Source organism: Micromesistius poutassou (genome assembly GCF_964030765.1).
Source record: "Micromesistius poutassou genome assembly, chromosome: 14".
NCBI lineage: Eukaryota > Metazoa > Chordata > Actinopteri > Gadiformes > Gadidae > Micromesistius > Micromesistius poutassou.
The window spans coordinates 6,537,218-6,549,717 of NC_140284.1; the positions used below are offsets into that span (position 1 = coordinate 6,537,218).

The 12,500-nt window shown below is 41.1% G+C and overlaps 1 protein-coding gene across 3 annotated transcripts in view; it reads right to left on the reverse strand.

Moving 5' to 3' along the window:
* epha3 (eph receptor A3) overlaps positions 1–2,450 on the reverse strand; it is a 74,255-nt gene extending 71,805 nt beyond the window's left edge. For 2 of the 3 annotated variants that reach the window (XM_084478593.1, XM_084478595.1), the window contains exon 1: positions 2,189–2,449. In XM_084478593.1, the coding sequence (XP_084334719.1) occupies positions 2,189–2,279 (91 nt within the window). In that variant the 5' untranslated portion in view covers positions 2,280–2,449. Of the gene's footprint in view, positions 1–2,188 lie in introns of all 3 variants that reach the window. The other variant, XM_084478594.1, reaches the window with a different exon arrangement.
* Positions 2,451–12,500: the final 10,050 nt, after the last annotated feature.

Genomic DNA, 12,500 nt, shown 5'->3' on the forward strand with positions numbered 1-12,500 from the left:
CACGGCACTTTGAAAGGCCTTAACTGGATGACCTCATTAAGCTTTGAAATAACATTTCATCCAAGTAGTCTACTGAGTTAGGATTCAACATCAGCAATATTATTGCTGCAATGCACTGTTTCAATGTACAAATGTAGACGAAACCATGCATCAAAACATTTGCGTCTGTAGCAAGCACTCTGGCCTTTGTATCCTTGAAAAAATATACGAGACAGGCAGTGGAAGGCCAGGTCTAGGTGTGAATTAAGTCTATATACTTAATAATCCACACCATGTTATCCATATCCATATTTGACCGTAAGCCCTAAGCAAGAGTCAAGCAACAAGTTGTATCAAGTCCATACTATAATTCACAGCTCAATAGAATACATTGATCACGGCTCGACACTGACACTCTCTGGCAACCAATGCGCTGAGGAGTGGGGCGTTGTGGAGTTGATGTGGTATCACCAACGGAGCTGGACAGGGAGAAAACTTACCGAAAACAAGTTGGTTAGTTATAGTGAGTTACATAGTGGCTCTATTGCCCCCCGGTTCATGTACAGGCCTCACATAGGCTACTCCTGAAGAAAATCCGTCCCGTCTCCCAAATGGGCCACAGTGTGGTCAGTTTAGGCCCATACACTAAAGTGGGGCAAAAATAATTTACTATAGGGCAAAAGGCATAACAATTAAAATAATAAACCTATCGTGCACTTTTACATTTAAATCGACAAGCTTTGATCAGATTACAACAAGTTTCAAAAAGTTTTTAGAAAGGGTATGGAATTAAATATCAAAACAAAACTGAACGGAGCATTATTTCGTAGGAAGTAGGGCATGTAGATAAACCTCGGGGATAATGTTTTTTCTCTGAAGATATCTTATGTCGTAATGGCAGACATTAGTAGAGTATTCACTCTAGGAACGGAGTACAGAACCACACGAGGCCCATAGGCAAGTAGGTTACTCGAGCTAAAAAATGAGACTAAAGACAAATGAAATGCAAATATCACAAATAGTTAGTGTAAGTGTGTGTGTGTGTGTGTGTGTGTGTGTGTGTGTGTGTGTGTGTGTGTGTGTGTGTGTGTGTGTGTGTGTGTGTGTGTGTGTGTGTGTGTGTGTGTGTGTGTGTATGTATCAAATATATATATATATATATATATATATATATATATGTATGTATTTTAAAATGGTAAATATATATATATATTTGATACTATGATTCAACACTGAATGCAAAAATGTTACAATGTGTATAAACTTTATGTAGCCTACATTGAATACAATAACAATATATGTAACTGTTTATGTAATGTGTGTGTGTGTGTGTGTGTGTGAGTGAGAGAGAGAGAGAGAGAGAGAGAGAGAGAGAGAGAGAGAGAGAGAGAGAGAGAGTGTGTGTGTGTGTGTGTGTGTGTGTGTGTGTGTGTGTGTGTGTGTGTGTGTGTGTGTTTGCTGTCGGGATATCAAAACTGTCCTGGTATTATCACATTTGACCTTCCCTTGGTTAATTTCCAAATTCAACGCACTTTCCAACAGTGCGTTGAAACACAGGCCTACGTGTCACTAAATTCACTAATACATCTCCTAGGCTTTCAGGGTCCCTTGCGCATCCAAGCCCCGGCTGTCCTCTCAGACCGCATAACTGTCTTCGATAATGCCCATAGCCTCGGCCCCTTTATTAACAACACACGAACACTGTTCCCCACTGTCCTCCACTTACGACTGTTACGCTGCTAAAGCATTAGCAGCGATCACATACGATTGATAGTTAGCCTACTAACTCCGCGACACGGCAGCGTTTGACCCTCGCGGGGATCTTTCGTCACGGTGCCACACCACGACTGCTCCTCCAGCGTGTCTCGATCCGAGACCACGCGCACGGTACGGGCTTACCCCGCTGACAGACACCGAGTTGACGTCTCCCCCAAAAAATGGTGAGAGAATCAGATTGGACCCCTATTGGGTCGTTTCGGGCTTTTCCTTGGTTTTGTTTGTCCCAGTTGTTGCGATCGCTTACAATAGCCATCACCTTTTGCTCCTGAGAGGACAGTTGCCGCTCTTGAAAGGTCCAGGGCGAAGCAGCGAGCGACTGGCCCCAAATATAGCCTATATAGCCTGTACACTATATACAACACAACACACACGATCGTGATCCGAACATGCCTCATATTCCTCCACTAACGGATCGATTTGTTGTACGTACCTTCATTGGACGGATAGACGAGAAACACTGGAACCCCGAGCGAAAGTAGAAGAGATAAGACCAAAACAAGTGCTCGCGATTTGCAATACATGACGGCGGTTCAAATGGCAGCGCGCGAGGTACATAACTCCATGAAGCATGCCACTGACTGATGTGAAAACTGTTTCCCCTGATCTCGTCCACTCGCTCTCTCTCTCCCTCTCGCTCGCTCTCCCTCTACCTCGTGCGCGCTCTCTCGCGCGCACTCTCTCTCTTGCGCTCTCTCGCGCTCTCTCTTTCTCGCTCGCGCTCTCGCTCTCTCTCTCGCGCTCTCTTTTGCTCGCTATCTCTTCTCTTTATACATCCTACTCCCCTCTCTTTCTTTCTCCCCCTTCTCTCTCTTGCTCTCTTTCTCTCTTTTTCTCTTTCTCTCTCCCTTTCTCGCTTGCTATCTTCCTCTCTTACTTCTCCCCTCGCTCGCTCTCTCGCTCTCTCTCCTCTCTGCCCCTCTCTTACCCGCTGTATCCCCCCCCCCTCTCTCTCTCTCTCTCTCTGTGTCTCTCTCTCTCTTTCTCTCTCTCCCCCTCTCTCGCTTGCTATCTCCCTCTCTTTCTACTTTCCCCCTCGCTCGCGCTCTCTCTCAAACTCCCTCTCACTCCCCCCCTCTCTCTCTCTCTCTCTCTCTCTCTCTCTCATCTCTCTCTCTCTCTCTCTCTCTCTCTTTCCTTCTCTCTTTCCTTCTCTCTTCTCTCTCTATCGCTCGCTAGCTCTATTTCTACTTTCCCTCGCTCGCTCTCCCGTCTCGCTCTCTCCACTCCGGCTCGACGAGTGAGAACGGGTGTGCAAGTGTTCCGCTGGGTCCTACAGAGTCGACACTAAAGCTGTAGACAGCGAGGTTCACAAGAGGTCATTTTTTTCTATGCATCATTGATACACTTTGGGCATAACCGTATAGGCACAAATGTCCACTGTTATGGTTAAAATAATTGTTTATTCAACAATAGCCTGCGTCCAATGTGATCCTAATTGGCAATAATAAATCGTCCTATTTAATATGTGTTCGCGAGTTAAACAACCCGATACACGTCGTTGAAAACATTGAGCCATAGCTTGCTAGATAGATGTTTGGCCTTATCACAATTCAAGTCTAAACACGTCTCAACAATTTAGACTAATTCTGCAGTTGACAGGCTCAGGATTTGGGTGGGGTGACATCACGATTAAGCCAGCTGTTGCGGTGGGCGTTTTGGGTGGAGGTCGCGGATGCGATGGATGGAGCCTATACTAGGAACGTCGAATTGTGTGGAACTGTGTGGAAGGTCTCCACGCAAACACACACGCACAATACACCCAGGGGCCGTAAGGTAAGAGGAGACACAAATCAAATTTGTGCTTATTATTAGTCGCCAAAATGAATCATATTAATAACAAATTATATGAATAATGCCAATGCTAATAAAGTCGATATTTCATCCCATTGTGTGTGTTGTATCCAGATGGGACTGGGCCAGCAGGTCGGGCGATTCTGACTTTCCTCATAAACACATCCGATCAGGTTCCTGGATTTCATGCCCAGCCTCTCCATCATGTCCTATCCCATTACTAGTGCATCTCACGGGCCGGCCTGTGCAGCTCTGATGATTTTGTGATTATAACAGCACTAGTAGTCTAGAGCCCAGTATAAATTGTTGTGGAATTTAGAAAGCACTTTGATGTATTATATCTAATGTATTAAATTGCACAAGCACCAATTGAATAAAAATGTAGTTTTATCTCATTCCTACGGCTACTCCACCCTCGGTCCAGTCGGCTTATTCTTTTTACAAGGTCATGCAACACTGTTACTTGCTGTAGCTGTACTCAGTCATCCGTACACAGATTTTACAATGCTTTGATTGTTCTCAGCCTCAGTACAATGCTAACATTTAAAACCAGAGTGAGAAGGGGATATGGCCGCAGACCTAAAGTTACCATGGAAGCAAAAAGCAGCACTCTCTCCCCCCCCCCCCCCCCCCCCCCCACACACACACACACCCCCTCACCCTCACTCGCACACAAGAACCTGGGGGAGTAAACACACATCTAGGGTGGGTTGATTTACCGGGGACCATGGCTAAACAACTCCAGCCTTCAGAGCTGGCAATTAGAGAGCAGGGGAAATAACATTTGGTTCGTCTTAATGCTGTTGAGGTTTGGGCTGGAAGAGACGGGGAGGAAAGAAAGCATGCAGACCAGACCAGAGAGAAATTAATATCTGGAGTCCTGCACACAGGCATGTGGCCACCACACACACAAGCATGCCTATCAATGCAGAGCAGTCACAGCCCCATATTAAAGTCAGCGGAGAAAAACAGAATCAAATGGTAATGTTAATACAGCTTCGCTGAAACTGGCTATTGATGGCTAGTTCCTCAATATTAATTACATTTGCTATTAAGAAGAAATGAATAGTGAAAACAAATTCCACAAATCTGCGTGGAGACCACAATCCCTATGACGGTATGGCTGAATGAAATGAAATGATTGAACAAATGGGAATGTATATTTCTCTAGGAGAGCGTTTTAGTCAGCCAACATCAATCTTTAAACAATGACAATCTCTCTTTTTCCCTTTGTTGTTCTACCCGCGTCTTGTCTGCCAGTATTGTCTTGGACAATATAGGCCTCCATCTGCTATAGGATCATCTTGACACACAAAAGCACACACACACACACACACACACACACACACACACACACACACACACACTCACACACATGCATAAACATTCAAGCACTTATGCACACAGAAACACACACATACATTCACACACACACACACACACACACACACACACACACACACAGACACACACACATAACCGCATGCATGCACACACACAGAAACACACACACACAAAAGCACAAGGACACACACATGCACACAAGGCTAACGTTTAGAGTGATATCAGCCAACAAACACAATGACAGCGTCAAGAAGAATTCATTTGAAACACACATTTTTTGTGGCGATTGCTTTTGCATGAACCCTTCTGAGATGAGGTATCTGAGAAGACAAGGCAATGTTTGTCAACAGAGAAGCCATTAATCTCCACATTGTTTTCAGCCTTTCGCAGGCCTTACTATTTACCCGCCTGTCTGTGTGTCTGTCTGTCTGTCTGGGTCTTTTTCTCGCTGGACTGGAAGCTGGAAACAGTACCATATTTTTTATTGCTTTCTGATTTGACTGCCTGTGGTAATTGTAAATTATGTTCAAACATGTGTTGAGTTGCCTCGTGCGGGATGTTGCTGTATTCGATGTACGGCCATTATTAATCTGAAATATTCAGAAAAAAAGCAGCTTCCCTTAATTATACATGTGTGACGAGCAGACGGGAGACATGAGAGGGATATAGGAAGAGGAAAGTTAACAGATGATGGCTCACGATTCGTGTCAAATGACAAATTACTTCTGATTGTTCTGAATTCTGCTGACATTCCACTGATCTGCCCTTAATACTAAATATACCCTTATGAATTATTTCATCAATGAATGAACAATATAGTGTGTAAAGTAAATTAGTAATAACATTGTAATCTTTATCAAATATTGCTTAGTACCCCTCAAGCACACATATGAACCCTTTGGGTCGTCAATAGTATGAATGGGTAAGATTAATCTTCTAGATTACTTTTATGAATTATGCTTTTATATATGAAAAGTGTGCACTGTGTTCCATGCAGAAAAGTGAATTGGAGGGACAATTAAACAACTTTTTTTAAACCTCCATCTATTGTACCTTTTGATTTCTAATGGAAAAAATATTAAAAATTTAATCAAATGGTTTTATATAAATGGGTTTTTGAATATATATTTCTTCATTTGTCCTCTGTAAAAAAAGAAAACCAAATTCAATTGGAGAGGAAAATGAATGAATAACATAAATTAATGATCATGTAACTGATCCATTAATGCATGTCTGTATTTTGTGTGGGTTCATCAAATATTTTTATTCTTGTGCAGAGTATTGTGTGGCCCAGATAGGTACTTTTGGATGACTGGCCATTGTCAGAATGAAAAAAAAAAGATATGTGTTGAGCTTAGTTTTAATACCGTTCATAAAACATGATATAACGTATGTCCGAAATGTTACCATGATATAGAATGTTATTTTATTCTCTGTCATCTGTATTTAGTGAAAGATTTGGCAATAGTGGTGAAAAAAATGTGATGGGTGGGGTGGATATTGAAAGATCTCCTCCAAACGATGTTAGCAGGACCTTGGACTGGAAACTTGGAAAACGCACTGCACCACCTTGGCCCGAGTTAAGAAAAAACGACTCAAGGAATTGAAGTTTGAAGGAAAACCATTGCTGAGCCGCAGATTCATGCACGGGAATCAAATTTGTGGAGGGTGTGGACCCCGTGTATTTCTGTTCCGTTCAGCGCATCTACGTCAGCTCGTGCTATAGATTGGACTGTGCTCGACAAGAACCCTGTGGAACAGCTGGACACAACTTCTTATGATGTTTTTTTTTCATCAAGCGCAAAAATCTAAAACCAATTACCAATGAATTCTCACGGGGCGGTTCGTCAGAGCCCAGAGAGTCCATCTGTCATGATGAATCATAACCAATGCCTTTGTCATAGGCCAGGCCAATGAGACTTAATCATGAGTTAGTGTACTCTGGCTCTGATTATTTCATTATTTGTCAGTGAAGTCTAAGTGTGTATATCCTGTGGTACACATGGTTGCCATCAAGTGCGACTGTAACCACAAAACCACACTGTTAGTATAATCTCTAAATACCGTGTGTAATGGGCCCCTGTGTCATTATGCTCCTTCACTTTATGACACACACACACACACACACACACACACACACACACACATGCACACACACACGCACACACACAAAGCTTTCGATGAGGCTAGCATACACACAAGCGCTGCTGCCAGCCTGTTTGTGCCACGCCCATGGCTGAAAGTGTGCACTCCGTCGTCACGGCAGCCAGATCTTTGTTTTTATACAGATAGATAGATGGGGTACTTCATTCATCCCAGAGAAAAAACAAAATGTAAAAGTAAATTATGAGATACTAGTATGAATAAAGTTTAAAATGTATATTTTATTCACGGTCTTACAAAAGACAACATAAAAGCATGACTAATATGAGATTATCTATACAGTTTTTTGGAAGTTCCTTCTCTCTTGTTTCACATGTCCTTGACATCGGGCCAGATATGCTTCATAGGAGGAGATCTTACTGTGGTATGAGCCTTCTGGCTCATACGGGTCAATTATCCTGGCAGGGTGGTAGAGAAGTAGAGAGGAGCATGTGGCTTCATGGGAGATTTGGATAAAGTTATTTACATCTGTACGTCCCCCTACACCACCACAACGTCTCTCTCTCTCTCTCTCTCTCTCTCTCTCTCTCTCTCTCTCTCTCTCTCTCTCTCTCTCTCTCTCTCTCTCAAGACACATCTTGAGGAGAAGGAGGGGATTACCTCAATTTATCTTCATTAGCATATTAGCTTACTGGCCCTTCACAGGAGCCCGTGGGAAGCAGCTGTAATTGCTCAGATAGCTGCATGCTAAAGCAGAGCTAGAATCTATAGAGATGCATGGGTGTGTGTATGTGTGTGTGCATGCACGTGTGTAGATGTGTTTTTCTGTGTGTGTGTGTGTGTGTGTGTGTGTGTGTGTGTGTGTGTGTGTGTGCGTGTGTGTGTGTGTGTGTGTGTGTGTGTGTGTGTCTGTGTGTGTGTGTGTGTGTGTGTGTGTGTGTGTGTGTGTGTGTGTGTGTGTGTGTGTGTGCGTGCACGCACATTTGTTTGTCTGTGTGTGGGTAATACGTAAACATGTTAGTGTTTAGATGTTAAAAAAAACCTCACCTCTGTATCTATCATTAATTCAAAATACACTTCCGCCTGCAGACTGCAGCAGTAAACAGAAATTATGGGGATATTATAATGTTGAAATGTACACTCATCCTTTAAATCCTCACCTATTGCAATTGGCATTTTTAATAATGTGTGTTAACAAACAAGGCATTTTTAACAACATGGCAAAAGAGTTTGCATTTCTTTAGGCGATTAGTTGCATTTTTTGTTATGCCTTATTCCAGAATACATGTATGCGTGTGTGTGTGTGTGTGTGTGTGTGTGTGTGTGTGTGTGTGTGTGTGTGTGTGTGTGTGTGTGTGTGTGTGTGTACACACTGTAAATCCTGTTTATAGGGTTATGAATTGAACTTGTCTCCAAACAAATGATTGCAGAACGTAATTAAGACACAACATACATAGTAGGTTTTTGGCTCATTTAATCTCAGATTGACAACAATAATAAGTGGACAATCTGTAAACAAGCAGAAACATACACAGATGCATACATATATACACACACACTCATACACACCCAGATACAATGAAGCAGCCGGGGGCTCGCGTGAGTGTCCTTGTAGGACCAACAGTCGCATGCTTGCTTGTTAGCTTCTCTGAAACATTGACCCACAAGCCCAGAGGCACAATTTCAGTGACACACATAGCATAAATAGCAAAGATAGCGTAGCATTTATAAACCATTATAGCAAGTCTGGAATTACAGCATATAATATCCAGAGGGACACTTTTGTTTCTTCCTGAATAAATATATTTTGGAAGAAGAATCAGGATAATAGTTGTGCGGTAAAAAAAAACCATTTCAAACATTTTCCTTATCTCCCTGAAGCCAAACGCTGCCTTATTATCCAGATAAATAAGAAACTCATGGATATGATATTGTATAGACATGGAGCAATGGAGCTTGTACATTGTGAATTCATATGACACTGCAGCAGTGTTTCTCATGCAAGGTGTGACAAAACAAAGTATTAATTAGCTTGTGCTATGGTATATTTATGTTCATTACAACCCTTTTGACTCCTCTCAAGATGGCGAGTATCAGCAACAATAAATTCCATGATGCATTCTGATGTACAAGCCCTCTATCGAAGCTTCTGTAACTTGTGATGTGTTTAAGAAAACAAGCACTTGGGGAAAAGATTTTCCAATAAAAAATGTGATGTTCTATAATTCAGACAAGGATTGATTGAAAATTGAGTCCATCTGGCTCAGGTGTAAAATTTGGAGTTTAATGATGAAATAATGAGGAATTTAGTTTATCATTGGTTTACCAATTGTACAGAAGAATCTGAATTGGATGATGAATTGTCACTCTGAGTCACCCTGTCCTAAAGGAGTGGGTGACCGGCCCGCTGTACATTAACTCTTACATATTTATTATAATGGCACACAGCTGTTATATTCTCTCAGTGCATTCCTCCTCTGAATCTAGAGCATGGAGGACATTACTGCTGTATTAGCCCCGAGGTTATCCCTTCACGATATGAACAAGCCGTTCAAAGAGAGCAAGTTAAGAGACCATAGCAATAAAGACCACGATTGGTCATGTTTATGAATTGATATATCGAGATGTAGGTTGTACATGGCATTTATATTTACTTTGGTGAGAAGACACCAGAAAGCAATTCAATTGAGAAATTGAATTAATTATACTCAAATGGGCATAGCTATTAAAATAAACAATGCAAATACTACTACTACTACTACTACTACTACTACTACCACTACTAGGCTACATAATATGTATAATAATAATAACAAAACAATGACAACAGCAACAAAGATAACACTATTATTACTACTATTATTACTACTACTACTACTACTACTACTACTACTACTACTACTACTACGACTTCTACTACTTATAATAATATTAATAATCACCACTTAATCAACCACTTTAAACCACTCAAAAATCCCTTTATAATAAATATAATGTCACTTTGCAAGGCAAATATTGGAGTGCATTCTTCAGGCTGTAAGCTCAACAAGAAGAAGGAGGAATGATCCGGTTGGAGGGGGATCGGCGGCAGCTGCCAGTTCGGACTGTTTGCAACGCTCTTCATTACTCCAGAGTCACTAAGACAGACTATAGCAAAGAACTCAGGAGCCCTATAACTTTCTGCAGATGTAAAAGCTGATTCATCGCACTTAAATCTTTTTCCACCAAAAAAAAACTGAAATGTATCTTGAAATTAGAAAGCATTTTTTTATATTTATCCATTTGGCTGAGCAAGAGCCACAGACACTCTATCTTTCCTTTGTTTATTCTTTCCTTCTTTCTTTCTTTCTCTTTTTCTCACTCTCTCATTCGCTTCCCTCTTATTCTCTATTTATCACACACGCACAAACGCACACGCGCACACACACACACACACACACACACACACACACACACACACACACACACACACACAAACACACACATGCACGCATGCATACATACAAACACACACACACACACACACACACACACAAACTACACACAAACACACTATACTGGTAGAATTACTCACTCCTCATAAACCGACAATGTTTAGACAAGCGACCACATTTAGGAAATGAAGTACATTTTATGGGAAAATGTCTACGTGCATTCAACTTTTATGTGCTTGGCCATTTTTGTGCTGCTAATTTAGAGTACAGTACAAAAGCTGAATTTACTAAAACCACGGTCGCAATTTAGAATAACTGCAACTTCAAAGTAAGTAGTACTTTGAAACTGTGAATTCTTAATTTATAAAACATTGTTCATGAACATAAATAGACACTATATAAATTCATAAAAAGTAATACCATATTAATAAAATCATTGGTTCATACGCATTTATAAAGCTAATTATTTTAAAACTATTTACAATGTGTTAATAATGCTTTATAAACACAAATAATGCTGCATTTCATGATTAGGTCAGGAAGTTAGAAAGCCTGTGATCTATTTGTGCCTTACTAAGGAAGTATAAATGGAATGTAAAGGCTGGATTGATCAACTCTAGTTAGAAAGCATTAGTAAAGTATTTGTGTTAGCTTATCTGTGAGGACTATATTTGCTTTTCTAATAATTTATAACATTATTACATTTAAAGGCTGGAAATGGCGTTCAGTCAGGTACTATTGCAGCAGTAGTAATAAGTAGTAAAAATTAGTAAAGCATCTATAGTCTTTGCTTAAGTTGAGCTTACATAGAATACTTAACTAATGGCTTATACCTTCCTAAATTAAATAGGAATTGCAGCATTAAATTGTGTTTATAAAGCAGCTTTAACATTTATAAATAGTTAGTAAACATCAACCTATGCTTTATTATTGATCTTATGAACAATTTCTAGTTATGTTATTAATAATGAATAACTGATTATCATTTGTTTACTAATAAGTTTTCTTTTAGAAACAATGCTTTAAAATGCTGAATTCAGTATGAATTCACTATTTACAACTTCATTAATGCTTCAAAGTTGCATTTATTAGCATTTCTGCCCAAAACACTGTCATATACTAGGCCTATATGTCTACATCTAACTAAAACTGGTTACATGTATACTTAATTGAATTAAGTGTACTTTTTTCATTCATTTTAAGTGAGTTGAGCTGCACACAAAATGTAAAGCTGCTGTGGGTAAGATTCAAGTGTTGCAAAGAGGGATAACTTAAAATTAGTTTTTAAACCCAACAACCTTCTCAGCCCCTCCCTCACAAAGTCCGTCCAACATTGACAAGTGTTGTATTTCACGCACCTGTGATTGACAGGCAAGATCGATTCCCCTGAACCAATCTGGGAAGACATGCCCTGATTGGTCAGAAATCACTCGGGAGCAGCCCCACACTCAAAGTCCATGTCTGCTCAACAGCTTTTCAGAGTAATGTTGTGACACAGTGGAATAGGACGTACTACGGCAGAAGTGGTGCGGAGGTAAAAGATATCTGAAGGGGACTCAGAAGTGTTGGTTGTGTCGGTGCGACGGCCCAAACACAAGACCCCCACAGTCCTTAGGCCCCTCGTTAGCTGGCGGCCTTACACATGTTTTTATTCGCTGACAAACTGCAGGAGGTCAATTGCTGCCAAATTACCAGCTTTGGCTGGGAAAACAGCACACAGATAATTAGGTCACTCTGCACGATTAGGTTTTCTGAAAAACAGTCCGAGAGACGACTTAGATGGCTTCAATGCTGCAATTAGTGTGTGTGTGTGTGTGTGTGTGTGTGTGTGTGTGTGTGTGTGTGTGTGTGTGTGTGTGAGTGAGAGAGAGAGAGAGAGAGAGAGAGAGAGAGAGAGAGAGAGAGAGAGAGAGAGAGAGAGTGAGAGCGAGGGGGGAAAGTAGAAAGAGAGGGAGATAGCAAGCAAGAGAGGGAGAGAGAACGAAAAGGGAGGGATATAGCGGGCAAGCGAGGGACAGAGAGAAGATAGAGAGGGGCGAGAGAGTGAGAGAGAGACACACACACACAGGA